Here is a 13,645-nt window from a genome sequence, read left to right as displayed (position 1 = left end):
GTTTTTTAATTTATTTTTTTATTATAATTCTTTATAAACTTTGAGACGTTGAGTATCTGTACGTCGCAATAACATTTTTTTATCTCAATATCTTCTTTTTGGAAATATTGCTTTTTTCTCCATTTGAAATGTGCACGAATGTATGGAATTTTATTTCCATCCAATATTCTTTTTGTTTAAGCAAAGTCACCAAATTATGCATCAAAGATTTTGAGATACGTTGTTTATTTTATGTTCAAATGATAGCGCATAATTCATACCTTTCTTCCATGATTTTCCGCTTTTGTTGTTTGATGTCCATTAGCCGTTTGTTCCTAGCTTTCTTTCGCGCTTTGTTCTTTATTTTCCAATTCACCTTAATATCGATCACCTTGTGCCGAACAATCTTGTACCTTTGTTGAATCCTCTCGGCGTGTTCTTTACGCTTGACATTTTTCAATCTTCGTTCCTCTTGTTTAAGGAGTTTTAACAATTTCAATCGCTGCAGCGTTTTGTATGCTTTCTCTCTCTGCTTTTGGACTTTCAATTCCTGCTGTAACAGTTGTTCTTTAACAAGACGTTGTCTGTCTTTGGCAATTTTTCTATCGTTTTTAATCTGAAGTGATAAAAAGAATTTTATCTGTAATTAATATTTGTAATCGTTTTTGAAAAAATATGATTAGAAATGACATATGGATGATATAAATATTAAAAATGAGCAAGCAAAGTTAATTCGATTCTAATCTAGTTATCAAATAGATACGTTTTAAATAAAAAGCAAAAGAAGTAAAACGTATATTAGATGTAATCTTTTTTTTTTTTTAGAGAGAAAAGGCTTGCAATTCTTTGGAAAGAATTTTTGCAGAGCTTAAATCAAAGTTTTCTCAGCTGTATAATAATTTTGAATTACATCTTTTCGCTTCTTATTGCGGTTGATCCTCAGCGAAATGAAGGACAATTCTCTCGATGAACTGACGGTTCCTTTTTCAATTCTTTTCTGATACAGTCGGCATGTATTTTTTTAGATATTTTCTATACTCGTTATAATTGCCCAACGATCATTTCACGCTCATATCCTCCGTGATACGATCGGCTTTTAGTAAACGTTTCAAATTAGATAATCTTAAGAAAAATTTGCAAAGATGCTCGCCGTGCAATGGTTCTTAGGAAAATCTTATTTTTCGGAACAAGGATCACTCAAATCGAAAATCTGTTCTCGACTTATCTGTCATATTGAAATGTCGCACATGCATGCATCTTCCTTGGGTGTATGTTTTGTATCTTTAAGAATACAAACTGTGCAAGTTGTGTAAGTTAGGGTAATATATTATAAATGGTAATTTTGTTGTGATAATCCGTATTAAATGTCTGTGGTTTTGTTGTATTATATATTAAATGTTAAATTATATATTAAAGAATTTTTAAAGTTGTTAATTTTCATCTTACATCTCTTTGGTGCAATTTTTATGAAAATAGAAAGGAAAGCCTATATGGAACCCTAACTATTACAAGGAACTTTTTCAAAAACCAGAAGATGTCGAAATTATTTTCCAAAGTGATAACGGGACTTGTATTCCGATGTTAAAAGAAAGGGTTGATCTTTTGCATGAGATTGGAAAGATTTTAACTGAATATTATAAAGGTAAATAAATCATTGCAACAAAATTTGTACGTGCTGCATGTTATAGCATTTTTTGCGACGTAACGCAGCTTAACTCACTCAAAACTAACTTTTGTAATTAAAAAAATTTCTGCTAAAATGTTATTAAACATAAAGATATTTTATAATTTATACTTCATATGTATGAAAGAATGTGTTCATAATTAGTATGAGTATAAAATATCAAAATAATGAATGTAATAGTAGCACTTTTCATTGAGAAATATATATATATATATATATATATATATATATATATAAAAGAGACAGATAAAAATAATAATAAACAACTATTATTGTAAATAAACTATTTTAAGTGATGAATATTTTTTAAGTTTTATTCTCGGTTATTAAATAGTTTAATAAGTCAGTGGTTCTGAATGAATAACGCATGGGAATTATTAAAAAAAGGAGGAAGAAAGACGTGTGAAGCTAGCATATCATATTTTGGCATCGCATGAAAAAACGACAGTTCTGCTCGCATACACTATAGTTCTACAGTTCTGAATAGTTTTTAGCAATAGCAATTTTTCTCAAATTACACCAAAAAAACAAGAAATTGAATTGAAATTTCAAGAAATGAGATGCTAACTTCTTGTTTTACCTTCCAGCATTTTACTGGATTTCAAACGTATGAGCCATAAAGTGCGAGTATTCAAAGAGTTTTACCGTTTCAACCCATCATATCAATAGGTCTGGCTATAAGAACAATAAAAAAAATTTCTTGTTATTATTAAAAGCATTTCACGCGCTGGAATGTAATATGCTAGCGTCACTAGCGATAGTTCTGGGTTTGTACGAGCATAGAATCATAGTCACTTACACTTTCTCGCTCTTTCCAACACTGACGCTTTACTTTTCACTACGGACAGGAGAATCGGAAGATCAGTATGCGCGGATTTGAAATACTGTACAAAGTTTATGAAAAGAAACGGTATTAAATCTTTGTGGTTTTTATTGTGAAAAAATATAAGGTTTCTGTCGATAGTGACGCTAACATATCATATTTAGGCACTTTTGGCGGGCATAATAATTATAAACAAATAGTTTAAAGATTGTTTCTGAATAGAACTGTAATGTAAATGATACCAGGGACTGGGAACTATGATTCTATGCTCGTACAAACCCAGAACTATTGCTAGTGACGCTAGCATATTACATTCCAGCGCGTGAAATGCTTTTAATAATAACAAGAAATTTTTTTATTGTTCTTATGGCCAGAACTATTGATATGATGGGTTGAAACGGTAGAACTCTTTGAATACTCATACTTTATGGCTCATACGTTCGATATTCGGTGAGATGCTGGAAGGTAAAACGGGAAGTTAGCATCTCATTTCTTGAAATTTTATTTTCTTGTTTTTTTGCGTAATTTGATAGAACTGTTGCTAAAAACTATTCAGAACTGTAGAACTATAGTGTATGCGAGCAGAACTGTCGTTTTTTCATGCGATGCCAAAATATGATATGCTAGCTTCACACACATGGAAGAAAGGATAAATTAAAAAATAGATATATTGTACATTTATTATAGGCACATTTGTAACATGTCTCAAATTGCACAAAAACGGGATTGATTTACTGATATTGGTTGCCAGGAACTTTCCGTCATATCAAGAAAAGATGGTGCAATACGAGGGAGAGACAGGTACGGAGTAATTCACAGAAAGACCCGAATTAATATTGTAAAATTAAATGAATTCATAAGCTTGTATTTTTAAAGAATTTTGAGTTAAATTATTTAATAGACATATCGAGACATATTTTATTACAAATGAAAATATGTTAATATGTCTAAAAACGTTTAATTTAATATTGTAAGTCATAAAAAAGATAACAAATGAAAAAGGGTTCTAGTAAATTATTATATGGGCACATTGTTCGTGATGAATGCTGTACAATTATATTTTGCAATCTTTGTAATTAATCAATTTCAGTTACATTTATTGCATTGAGTTTGATACATTAATTCGTACATTAGGACGGTGAGTGCGTTGAGTTATAAATTTAATAATGCAGTACATTTTTTATTGAATTCTCTTTCAGTTTCTTTCTGTCTGAAGGCTTTCTTACTGATTGGTGACATGGTGTGTTTCTTTCACGAACATAAAGAAATCAATATTGAAACAATTTTCCCTACCACGATATTTGTTGATTTTCGAATTATTCAACTTTTTCTTAAATACAAAGCTCTTCAGTATACCGATAGGCTCAAGAAAAAAATCGAAGAAAATGGTAAAAAATCATTATGCTTTTCTTTTTACACGTGGTACTACTTTACAAAGTCTGTTTCTTTAACGATGAAAATGTTTCTTCAATACAAAAGAAAAATTTAAAGTAATTAATAAGCATTATTTTCGATAAAATTTTAATGCACAAATAATTTTTTATTTTGCATTATTACTTATTTTATAAATTTTATATTATTATTTAAAAAAAAAAAAAAAAAAGAAATTTATTTGCATTCTGTATTTTTCTCAAATTTGTATTGATTATGATATTTTATGTGTCGCAATTAAAGCTTTCGTTTAGGGAGCATCTAAGGAAATATATCTCTCGTTTATGATTAATTTTTATATGGAGAATTTCCCGTGATTTAAGTAAATCATAGCAAAATACGCTGTGTATTCTTGTAGATACTTTGGAATTTGGGAGCACAGAGAATCTGGAAATAATCGCTTGCACGTACATGATAAGATCTCAGCTGTCTGTCGAATTATTAAAATTGGTTAAAAGGCATAAAACAACGAATCTTAACAAACAGAAACTCATAAACGAAGCATGCACAACTAACTTTGAAATCTTGATTGACAATTTCTTGTGGTACTATCGGCACGCGCATGATCAATATTTGATGGAGAATGTGCTATTGCACAATGTTAGAAGTTTATATTTTTAGAACATTATTAGATCGTCGAATGGTCACGCTGACGTATAAAGAACAATAACTTTTATTGTCATTTGTCTTTTAACTGTTTTTATCATATTTAATATATCCTGGGAAAAATAATTGGTTGTAGAAACCAAATTTTTCTGTGGTGACAAGACAATTTAAAATTTACGCGACCAGCGATAAAATATATCTTATTTTATATGGAAAATTACATAAGGAATATTTTCAAAATTTTAGGTAATTACCCAAATTTTTGTAATATTAGACAGCACAAACGGTAGTATTTTGCAAATTATACAATAGTAGCATTTTAACATTAATATAGTAAATTTTTAATTTACAAAATATATCTTATTTTATATGGAAAATACACAATGATAGACAAAATTATGTAATTTTTTTGAATTTATACAATTTTTGTAAAATTGCGTGATTTCTCATATTTACAATATTAATTATATAATTTTTACATTTATTATTTGTGTAAATTTACTGTACTTTTTTACAGTGTACTTTTTAGTTGTCAAACAAATGTCTTTTTAATATGTTTTAGGGAAATCAAAACAAGCTTTTTAATGTTTAACGCATTTTAACACATTTTCGGATTATTAACATAACTAATAAAATTATTGAAAATATTTAATCCGTAAATAATAGAGAAAGAAATCTTGCATTACTTTAGCCAATCTCCAGAAAGATATGAAATCAAAGAAAACTGCTTTTATAAATTTATAATATATTTTAAAATTTATAATATATAGATTTTTATCATTAAGAATCTTATCAATTTTTAATTATATGTAAAGCGATTTTGCATAAATTTAGTTTTTATTAATTTGATGAAAGAAGTGACCATTCGTATTATTTATCTTTATTTTGATTATGAAAATATAAATATGAAGTACAAAATTTCATGCTGAACTTTGTCACTGAAAAAATTATATTTGTATAATTTTATATATATATATATATATATATATATATGTATATATGTATATATGTATATATATTACATTATGTATTTTGTTTTATATATTTAAATAAGTTTTTTTATTGCATCATAATTTTATCTTTTTTATTGTTCCTTTTCGACAATCCAAATTCCAAATTTCAAATTTCAAGAATGTTTTCATTTTATATTTTAATATTTTTTTATTTGTTTACAATTATATATCAGACATATTTTTCTGTAATAGTATACAAAACATCTCCGCGATACCTTAAACTACATTCTAAAATAAATGGTCTTTTTATTTGGCAACACGCAGAGTTAACTCTTTCAATTTTTTTTTATTACAACGTGTTCATTGCATTCGTTGTAGTAATTAAGTATTTGTCTATTAAAGTTGCTTTAGTCTTGCGAAATAATTACACATAATTTAATAATATGTTTACAATTTTTCGCGGCATACTTCTTAGATTAATTGAAAATTCAGCAATCATTCTAACTTATTTTTTTTTTAAGAAAATTTTCTTTTCATTAGGCGTGTATATATATATATTGAATGCCCTAACTGAATGTTTAATTGATTTCTACTCAAACATTTTCATTATGGCGCGCACGATATGCTGTTGGGGTAATGCAAAGAACGGATTTTTGCGCGTGTTTATTTGTTCCGTTGTGATCAAACTTTCGTCAAAGTGATCGCGACCGAGATGTTTGCAGTCAATAATATGAAACAATTGACAAAACGTAGTTAGTCATGTCCAACGTTTTGCCACCCGTGGTGTCCGTAATTAAAATCGTGGAAAAAGCGTCAGATGTATCCATCAATCAGGAAGACATAATTCAAGTGGGATGTAAGCACTTCTATTTCCTTTATAAGTTAGATTCGTGACATTTGACAATTTGTTCACAAATCTTGAGGGATGATTAACTTAGGATTAGGTGCGCGCGACTTTGAAAGTCGATTCGAATGTCGTAATGCGATTTCGTTCGAAGAGAATAAGATTTTGGGAAAGGTGTAGAATGAAGTCGGGGTCCTCGACTCGACGATGTGTTTAAAAAATTTTCTGTTTATTTCCGTATGTTCTGATTGTTTTAGGTATAATTGACTGTACAATCGATAAGATAATAATTTTGAATGAAGGAATAAAGTGAACAAAGAGAAAAAGCAATAATTTTTTTATATATTAAGCATTGATTTTCCGAGAAATATGATTTATAAAGAAATTTATTGTACATATAACTTCAACTTTATTCAACATTATTCATCGAAAATATTGGACAACTTGAACTCATTTTTCTGTCAACAATGTTTGAAAATATATAAATTATTCCTGTCGAATGAAAGCTGGTTTCGCCTTAGAGTTTCGATTGTGAAAGAAATATCACCAATATTTTAATTGGTTTGCATAGGTGGTAATATATTTGGATGAAGCTATACAAAATGGAGGTATTGGAAGAGTCACGAGCAAGTTCTCGAGATATTACACTGGTTTGCATCCCGACTTTAACGACGATAGAGCGGCGAATTGGATCTTCGTCTTGCACACATTGAACTTTTCACTCTGGTCGCCAAAAGATACCGATCCATGGATTGTTAACGGATTTACTGGATTCTTGGCACTCTGCGCTGCAATGAAAAGAGTCGTCAACGTGAGTACAATGTTTATTTATGTACGCGAGTATATATGGATAAATAAGTGAAGGGACATTTAAGAACTTAAAATCCTTTAGAAAAGTCCCCTCACTTTTTTATTTCCCCTCGTAGATTTTATCCAGATTTGATTAACGTTTGGAAACTTTTCATCAATATTTTTCATCATTGATATTGATTGCTTGTATACTTGTGCATTGAGGTGTGTTTCATAATTCAGCGTTAACTAATATTGACTGTGCATTTTGACACTTGTCTTTTAATATTAATGTATTGTATACACAAAGGCGTATTACATACTTTTTGTCTTGTTGACTAAAATTTTAGGGCTGTTTGATATTCTTTCTCTTTTGTTTTAATTTTCTATTTTATTATGATGTGTTTATATCCTTTTGCCTTGAATTTTCGCGTTCATTATCTACGTTTAATTGCTATTTAAAATTATAATTTTTTGTTAAGAATTTTATATTACAGCTAAAATAAGATAGATAAAGTAAGTTAAAAATTTATTTATTTTGTACTTTGTTCCGTTTTTGCTTTGTGGGTTTTGACGAAGAATGTATTGCATTTTGCATATTACTTCTTGCTTCTTTTTTATTCTGCGACATAATATGAAATTAACATTTAACTTAAAACGTATTGTATTTATTTAGAGCTACTTCTACTCAAGCTTTATTACGCTTTTTTGTGTATTGCTCTGAAAATATTTTTTGCAACAAATGAGTTCCCTTCCGTCTGGTAAATGCCTTTTTGCGTAACAGTTTGTAAACAGTTTAACATCATCCAAAAGTCCTGCACAAAATATTATTGATAATAAAATTAAGTAATGAGTTTATACAATTATTGTCTTAGAGATTAATCCATTTTTATAAATGTTAATCCGTTATTTAGAATTAATTGTTTTTAAAAAATTATTCTGATAAAACTTTAGGCTCTATCGAACGATTATGCATTGATAATGAGGAATATTTTATCGTTCAAAATGAAATATTTGTTGTGTCTAATATTTATTGTCAATCTTACTTTGCATTCTTGCGGTTTCTTTATTTATTTTTTTATTATAATTCTCTATAAACTTTTGACGTTGAGTGTCTATACATTGCAATAACATTTTTTGTATCGCAATATCTTCTTTTTGGAAATGTTGCTTTTTTCTCCATCTGAAATGTACACGAATGTATGGAATTTTATTTCTATCAAAATATTTTTTTGTTTAAGCAAAGTTACTAAATTATACATCAAAGATTTTGAGATACGTTGTTTATTTTATGTTCAAATGATAGCGCATAATTCATACCTTTCTTCCATGATTTTCCGCTTTTGTTGTTTGATGTCCATTAGCCGTTTGTTCCTAGCTTTCTTTCGCGCTTTGTTCTTTATTTTCCAATTCACCTTAATATCGATCACCTTGTGCCGAACAATCTTGTACCTTTGTTGAATCCTCTCGGCGTGCTCTTTACGCTTGACATTTTTCAATCTTCGTTCCTCTTGTTTAAGGAGTTTTAACAATTTCAATCGCTGCACCGTTTTGTATGCTTTCTCTCTCTGCTTTTGGACTTTCAATTCCTGCTGTAACAGTTGTTCTTTAACAAGACGTTGTCTGTCTTCGGCAAATTTTTTCTTTTTTTTTAATCTGAAGTGATAAAAAGAATTTGATCTGTAATTAATATTTGCAATTGTCTTTGAAAGAAATATCATTAGAAATTACATTATGAACGAAATATATATTCAAAATAAGGAAGTAAAGTTTATTTGATTTAAATCTTGTTATTAAATAGATATGTTTTAAATAAAAAGCAAATGAAATAATACGTATATTAGATGTGATCTTTTTTTTCTTTTAGAGAGAAAAGTCTTCCAATTCTTTTGAGAAAGAATTTGCTTAGTTTAAATCAAAGTTTTCTCAGTTGTATAATAATTTCGAATTACACCTTTCCGCTTCTTTTCGCGCTTGATCCTCACTGAAACGAAGGGCTGTTTTCTCAACGAACAGACAATTCCTCTTTTTCAATTCCCTTTTGATACAGTCGGCATGTTTTTTTCTTAGATACTTTCTATACGCGTTATAATCACGCAGCGAGCATTTCACGTCCATATTCTTCGTGATAAGATCGGCTTTTAGTAAACATTTCAAATTAGATGGTCTGGAGAAGAACTTGTACAGATGCTCGTCGTGCAGAGGTTCGTAGGGAAATCTGATTTCTCGGCAGTAAGGATCGCTCAAATCGAAATCTGTTTTTGACCCGCCTGTTGTCCATAATGTCCTCCCTATTTTGCGTCGTGTTAAATTGTAAGCGCCTTTGGGTCCGGGTATCATAGGTATTTTTTGTTCAAGAGGGATTTTTTTCCATCTCGGTAGACCAAACTCAGGCACGGCGCCCTTCGGTTTGGGAATCGTCTCTGCTAACCGATCTAGATTTCTATTTCAACAATTTACTGCTTAATTCATAATAATTTCTATTTTCTATATATTCGTATTTATATGTTTTTATATATACTTTTTTATATATTACTTTTTATATATTACTTTTTATATATTACTTTTTATATATGGAAAGTGCTAGAATATTTTTTATCAATCAAACAGTATCGATCGTAAGGTGACAATTAGATTTGAAGCTTGATAACGTCTTATTAACGTTTAATAAAAATTTCTATTAATTATTTAAATTTTTATAAACTAATATGTATAATGTACTTGTTTGATTTATTCTTTATTTAACGTAGTTCTTGAAATCTTTTTATGGAAAGTATGGAAATATTGAAAATAAAAAATAGTGTTGGATTGAATAGGTTAATCTGTATTTGATTATATGTATAACTCGATACTCACGTAATTCTTTTAATTTTAATCATAATGCGTGTTAATTATTGTGCGTAATGAACTATTTACATCATAAATTTATAGCATGCCTATCCAATGATTTTACAATAATATTTGAATTTATAATGGCAAACTGATTACAGATATTGGAATGTCGCATATGCATGCATTTCTGTCGTGTTTCTTTCTTCGTTCACTTGTTTGGTGAATGAAATATAAAAGTATAAATAAATATATGTATAGCTAAGTATAAATAAATATTAATAAATATAGTTAAGTATAAATATATATAGTTATATATTACATCTAGATGCACTACATTTTTCATGTAATGTATTTAATTCGATATATAAATCTTTGTATTGCAAGTTGTGCCAAATCTTAATTTAATTATTACCACATAATACTTATTGAATAGTTATAAACAGGGACCACGAATTCACGTTGAGTTAAATTATTATTATTTCAAAAATCGACATGTTGCGATTGATTAGTTTCTCTCTTTGTCAGAAGTTCTCTCGTGCAAGTGAGGGAGAAAGAGAATAAGTTATCTGATTACTTTGCTCGTTTCAGGATATGCAAACGCAAAGATCTATGAGTGCAACAACGTAAAATGTCCTCGGCCAGGACGCTACATATCCGGCGGTTTCAGTAAAGAAGACTCATTCTCTTGTTTGTATCCGGTTTGTCAAGGAAGATTCGAATTGGTTCGCCATGTCTCCTTCGTCGATTGTCTTGGACATGACATTCTTATGGCTACTATGCTTAACAACGCGGCATTTATGGACGCCGCTTTGCTTTTAATCGGTAAACCATTTATTATTTCCGTGCTGATATTTGTTGCTTTGTATCTTAAAGTTTGCTTCTTTTCTAATAAGCTACTTACTGAATTTTAGCTGGCAACGAGTTGCGCGCGGCTTCAAACATCAAAGCACTTGGCAATACGTTTCTTCAAAACGTATTTCATGATCGCTTACGATTGTCGGTAATAGGCTGTATAGAAGTCGAAGTTCGTCCAGGATTGGATTTTTGGATCGAAGTTTGTCCAGGATTTTATCCAAGGACAGCGAAAGTAAACTAACTGGTCCGTATTGTGTCTCTGTTCGTTGAACAAAACTAACTGTAATTTGCTGTATCGGATGGTCTAATAAATAGTAAGTAACATGTATCATAAATACTTATTCATTATTAATTGATGTAATAATTCTATGAGAAATTTTACGGATTATGTGATTTTATTAAGGTATCGGAACTAAAATCGAGCTCACTCTGTGCCATGCTAATCGTTTGATCGGGTAAACTCTTGAAACCATCGGCGCAGATATTCGTCGAGTTGAAAATCTCATATTATCTGCTCAAACGTTCATTGGATTTGAGAACATAGGGTGAGGACGCAAGGGTAGGTCCTTTGCACAATGTTGATTTCGCAACGATACTCAATTTACTTTGCTTGCACTTTTTTTTCTGCGTCTAAATTACTGAAAAAAAGTTAATCAGATAAGCAGTTTAATTCATGAAAAATTGTTTCATAGTTTATAAATATATATAGACCAAAATGCTTGTATATATGTGAAGTAAACATCAATAAATTAATTAAAAGTTTAAATGTAAGTACCACAGTACGAATAACCTCGAATAACATCGAGTTCTTAGCCTATTAGTTTTAATTATTTTTTTTTTATTTATATAAGTATTTCGATTGTAGGTACCGAAACTAACAAGGGGAGAAACATTGTTAGTGAATATTGGATCGTTGAGTACCGATGGCAGAGAGCTGGCTACTCGCGCTGACTTGACGAAGATCAGCTTAACGAATGAATTTCCTTGGAAGAAGGTAGCATCATTTTTACAATCTGTTAATAGCGCCGCAACTGGCTACAATTATATGAGAAATATTAATAATAAAAACTTGAACCTGATCCTGTTAAATAATAATCTTGCTTTTATAAAAAATAAGTATTAGAAGGTATTTTTTAGATCGATTGAAAATTTTAGAAATAATTTTAAGCTTGTTTTTTTTTTAATGTAAAGTAATTTTTTTGTTGTTGGTCGTGAATTGAATATCCTAATTTAATGTTAATTGATTTCTGCTCAAGCATTTACAATATCATAAAACAGTTCGACTAGTGAATTTAAACATATTGTAACATTCATATCGATCGTTAAATTTGAAATTGCTGACGTGATGTCGCACTTTACCGCCAGAAACGCTGTCGGTCTCAAATTTCAAAGGTCATTATTATGGCGCGCGCGGTAGGCTGTTGGTACGATGAAGAACGGATTTTTACGTGTGTTTATGTGTTTCGTCGCGGTCGAACCTTCGTAAAGGTGATCGCGACCGAGATGTTCGTAGTCAACAATTTGAAACAATCGACGAAACATCGTCATGTCTTCTACCGTGCCGTCCGAGATGTGCGAAGCACAGCAGTCCGTGTTTCGAATCGCGGGAAAAGCATCAGATGTGTCCATCAATCAGCAAGGCATAATTCAAATGGCCTGGGATGTAAGCACCTCTAGTTTCTTTATAAGTTCGTTAATATTCACGACATTTTGACAATTCGTTCACAAATCTTGGGGGATGATTAACTTAGGTTAGGATTAGATGCGCGCGACTTTATAAGTCGATTCGAATGCCGTGGTGCGATTTCGTTTCAAGAGAATTTAGAAAAGGTATAGAATAAAGTCGGGCTCTTCGACTCGGGGATGTGTTCAAGAAATTTTCTGTTTATTTCTGTATGATTGTTTCAGGAATAATTAATTGTACAGTCGATAAAATATGATTTTAAATAAAGGAATAAAGTGAACAAAGAGAAGAAGCATTAACTTTTTTATATTAAGCATTGATTTTCCGAGAAAAATAATTTATGAAGAAATTTATTCTACATTTTAGCTACCCAACTTTATTCAGTATTATTCAGTGAAAGTACGACTTGACCTAGTTTCATTGTCATCACTACGCAATGTTTGCAAATAAAATAAAAATTATTTCCTGTCGAATAAAAGCCAGCTTGTAATTAGAATTTCCGTTGTGAAAGAAATATCACTAATGTTTTATTTGGTTTGCGTAGGTGCTAACATATCTGGAGAATGCTTATCAAAATGAAGAGTTCGAAGATGTTATGTCCAAATTTACGAGACATTCCGACATGTATCCCGACTGTAACGACAATAGAGCGGCGGATTGGATCTTCGTCTTGCACACCTTGAATTTTTCGCTCTGGTCACCGAAAGGTACCGATCCATGGACTGTTAACGGATATACTGGATTCTTGGCACTCTGCGCTGTAATGAAAAGAGCCATTATGGTGAGTACAATGTTTGTGTACGATGGTATATATAAATAAACAAGTGGAAGGACATTTAAGGAATCGGAAACTCTTTAAGAACGGCTCATCACTTTTTTATTTTCACCCTTATATTTTACAAAGATTTGATTAACGTTTGAAAATATCAATATTTTCTATAATTGATGTTAATTGCTTGTATACTCGTGTATTAAGGTGTAATTAATACTGCTGTTAACTAACATTAACTGTACATTTTGACACTTGTCTTTTAATATTAATATATGTATACGCAGCAGCATATTATATACTTTTTATTTGTATACTTTTTTTGTTGGCAAAAGTTTTTGAACTGTTTAATATTTTTTTATTTTTGTTTTACTTTACTTTGTTATTATATGTTTA

At 30.0% G+C, this 13,645-nt stretch overlaps 2 protein-coding genes across 8 annotated transcripts in view; one reads left to right on the top strand and one right to left on the bottom strand.

The window, feature by feature from the left end:
* Positions 1-6,966: 6,966 nt before the first annotated feature.
* LOC105671969 (fibrous sheath-interacting protein 2) lies at positions 6,967-10,534 on the bottom strand. The gene is made up of 8 exons (XM_067357320.1): positions 9,966-10,534; positions 9,064-9,552; positions 8,430-8,765; positions 8,156-8,292; positions 7,812-7,924; positions 7,654-7,731; positions 7,433-7,563; positions 6,967-7,108 (listed from the first exon to the last, which is right to left on the bottom strand). The coding sequence occupies exons 1-7, from the start codon at positions 9,986-9,988 to the stop codon at positions 7,504-7,506; spliced, it is 1,236 nt and encodes a 411-aa protein (XP_067213421.1). The 5' UTR covers positions 9,989-10,534; the 3' UTR covers positions 6,967-7,108; positions 7,433-7,503.
* An 86-nt stretch (positions 10,535-10,620) lies between these two features.
* Positions 10,621-13,645, top strand: part of HisT (Histamine transporter) — a 59,088-nt gene continuing 56,063 nt past the window's right edge. The window contains exons 1-6 of one of the 7 annotated variants that reach the window (XM_012366580.2): positions 10,621-10,763; positions 10,853-11,110; positions 11,200-11,341; positions 11,662-11,790; positions 12,285-12,459; positions 13,025-13,261. In XM_012366580.2, coding sequence (XP_012222003.1) covers positions 12,343-12,459; positions 13,025-13,261 — 354 coding nt within the window. In that variant the 5' untranslated portion in view covers positions 10,621-10,763; positions 10,853-11,110; positions 11,200-11,341; positions 11,662-11,790; positions 12,285-12,342. Of the gene's footprint in view, positions 10,764-10,852; positions 11,111-11,199; positions 11,356-11,383; positions 11,564-11,661; positions 11,791-12,284; positions 12,460-13,024; positions 13,262-13,645 lie in introns of those variants that run through there. The other 6 variants (XM_012366583.2, XM_067355960.1, XM_067355921.1 and 3 more) reach the window with 6 other exon arrangements.

This window comes from Linepithema humile, chromosome 1 (genome assembly GCF_040581485.1).
Source record: "Linepithema humile isolate Giens D197 chromosome 1, Lhum_UNIL_v1.0, whole genome shotgun sequence".
Classification (NCBI taxonomy): Eukaryota; Metazoa; Arthropoda; class Insecta; order Hymenoptera; family Formicidae; genus Linepithema; species Linepithema humile.
This window is presented reverse-complemented; position numbering and strand designations above follow the sequence as displayed.

What these genes read in the sequence shown, in the direction of transcription:
- LOC105671969 (XM_067357320.1), bottom strand. Translation starts at nt 9,988, where the DNA reads ATGATTAAAATTAAAAGAATTAC. An exon ending in CGGAAAATCATGGAAGAAAG is followed by an intron (nt 8,293 to 8,429) that starts GTATGAATTATG and finishes TGTACATTTCAG; the next exon opens with ATGGAGAAAAAAGCAACATT. An exon ending in CAAAGCAAAAACGGAACAAA is followed by an intron (nt 7,564 to 7,653) that starts GTACAAAATAAA and finishes AATTTTAAATAG; the next exon opens with CAATTAAACGTAGATAATGA.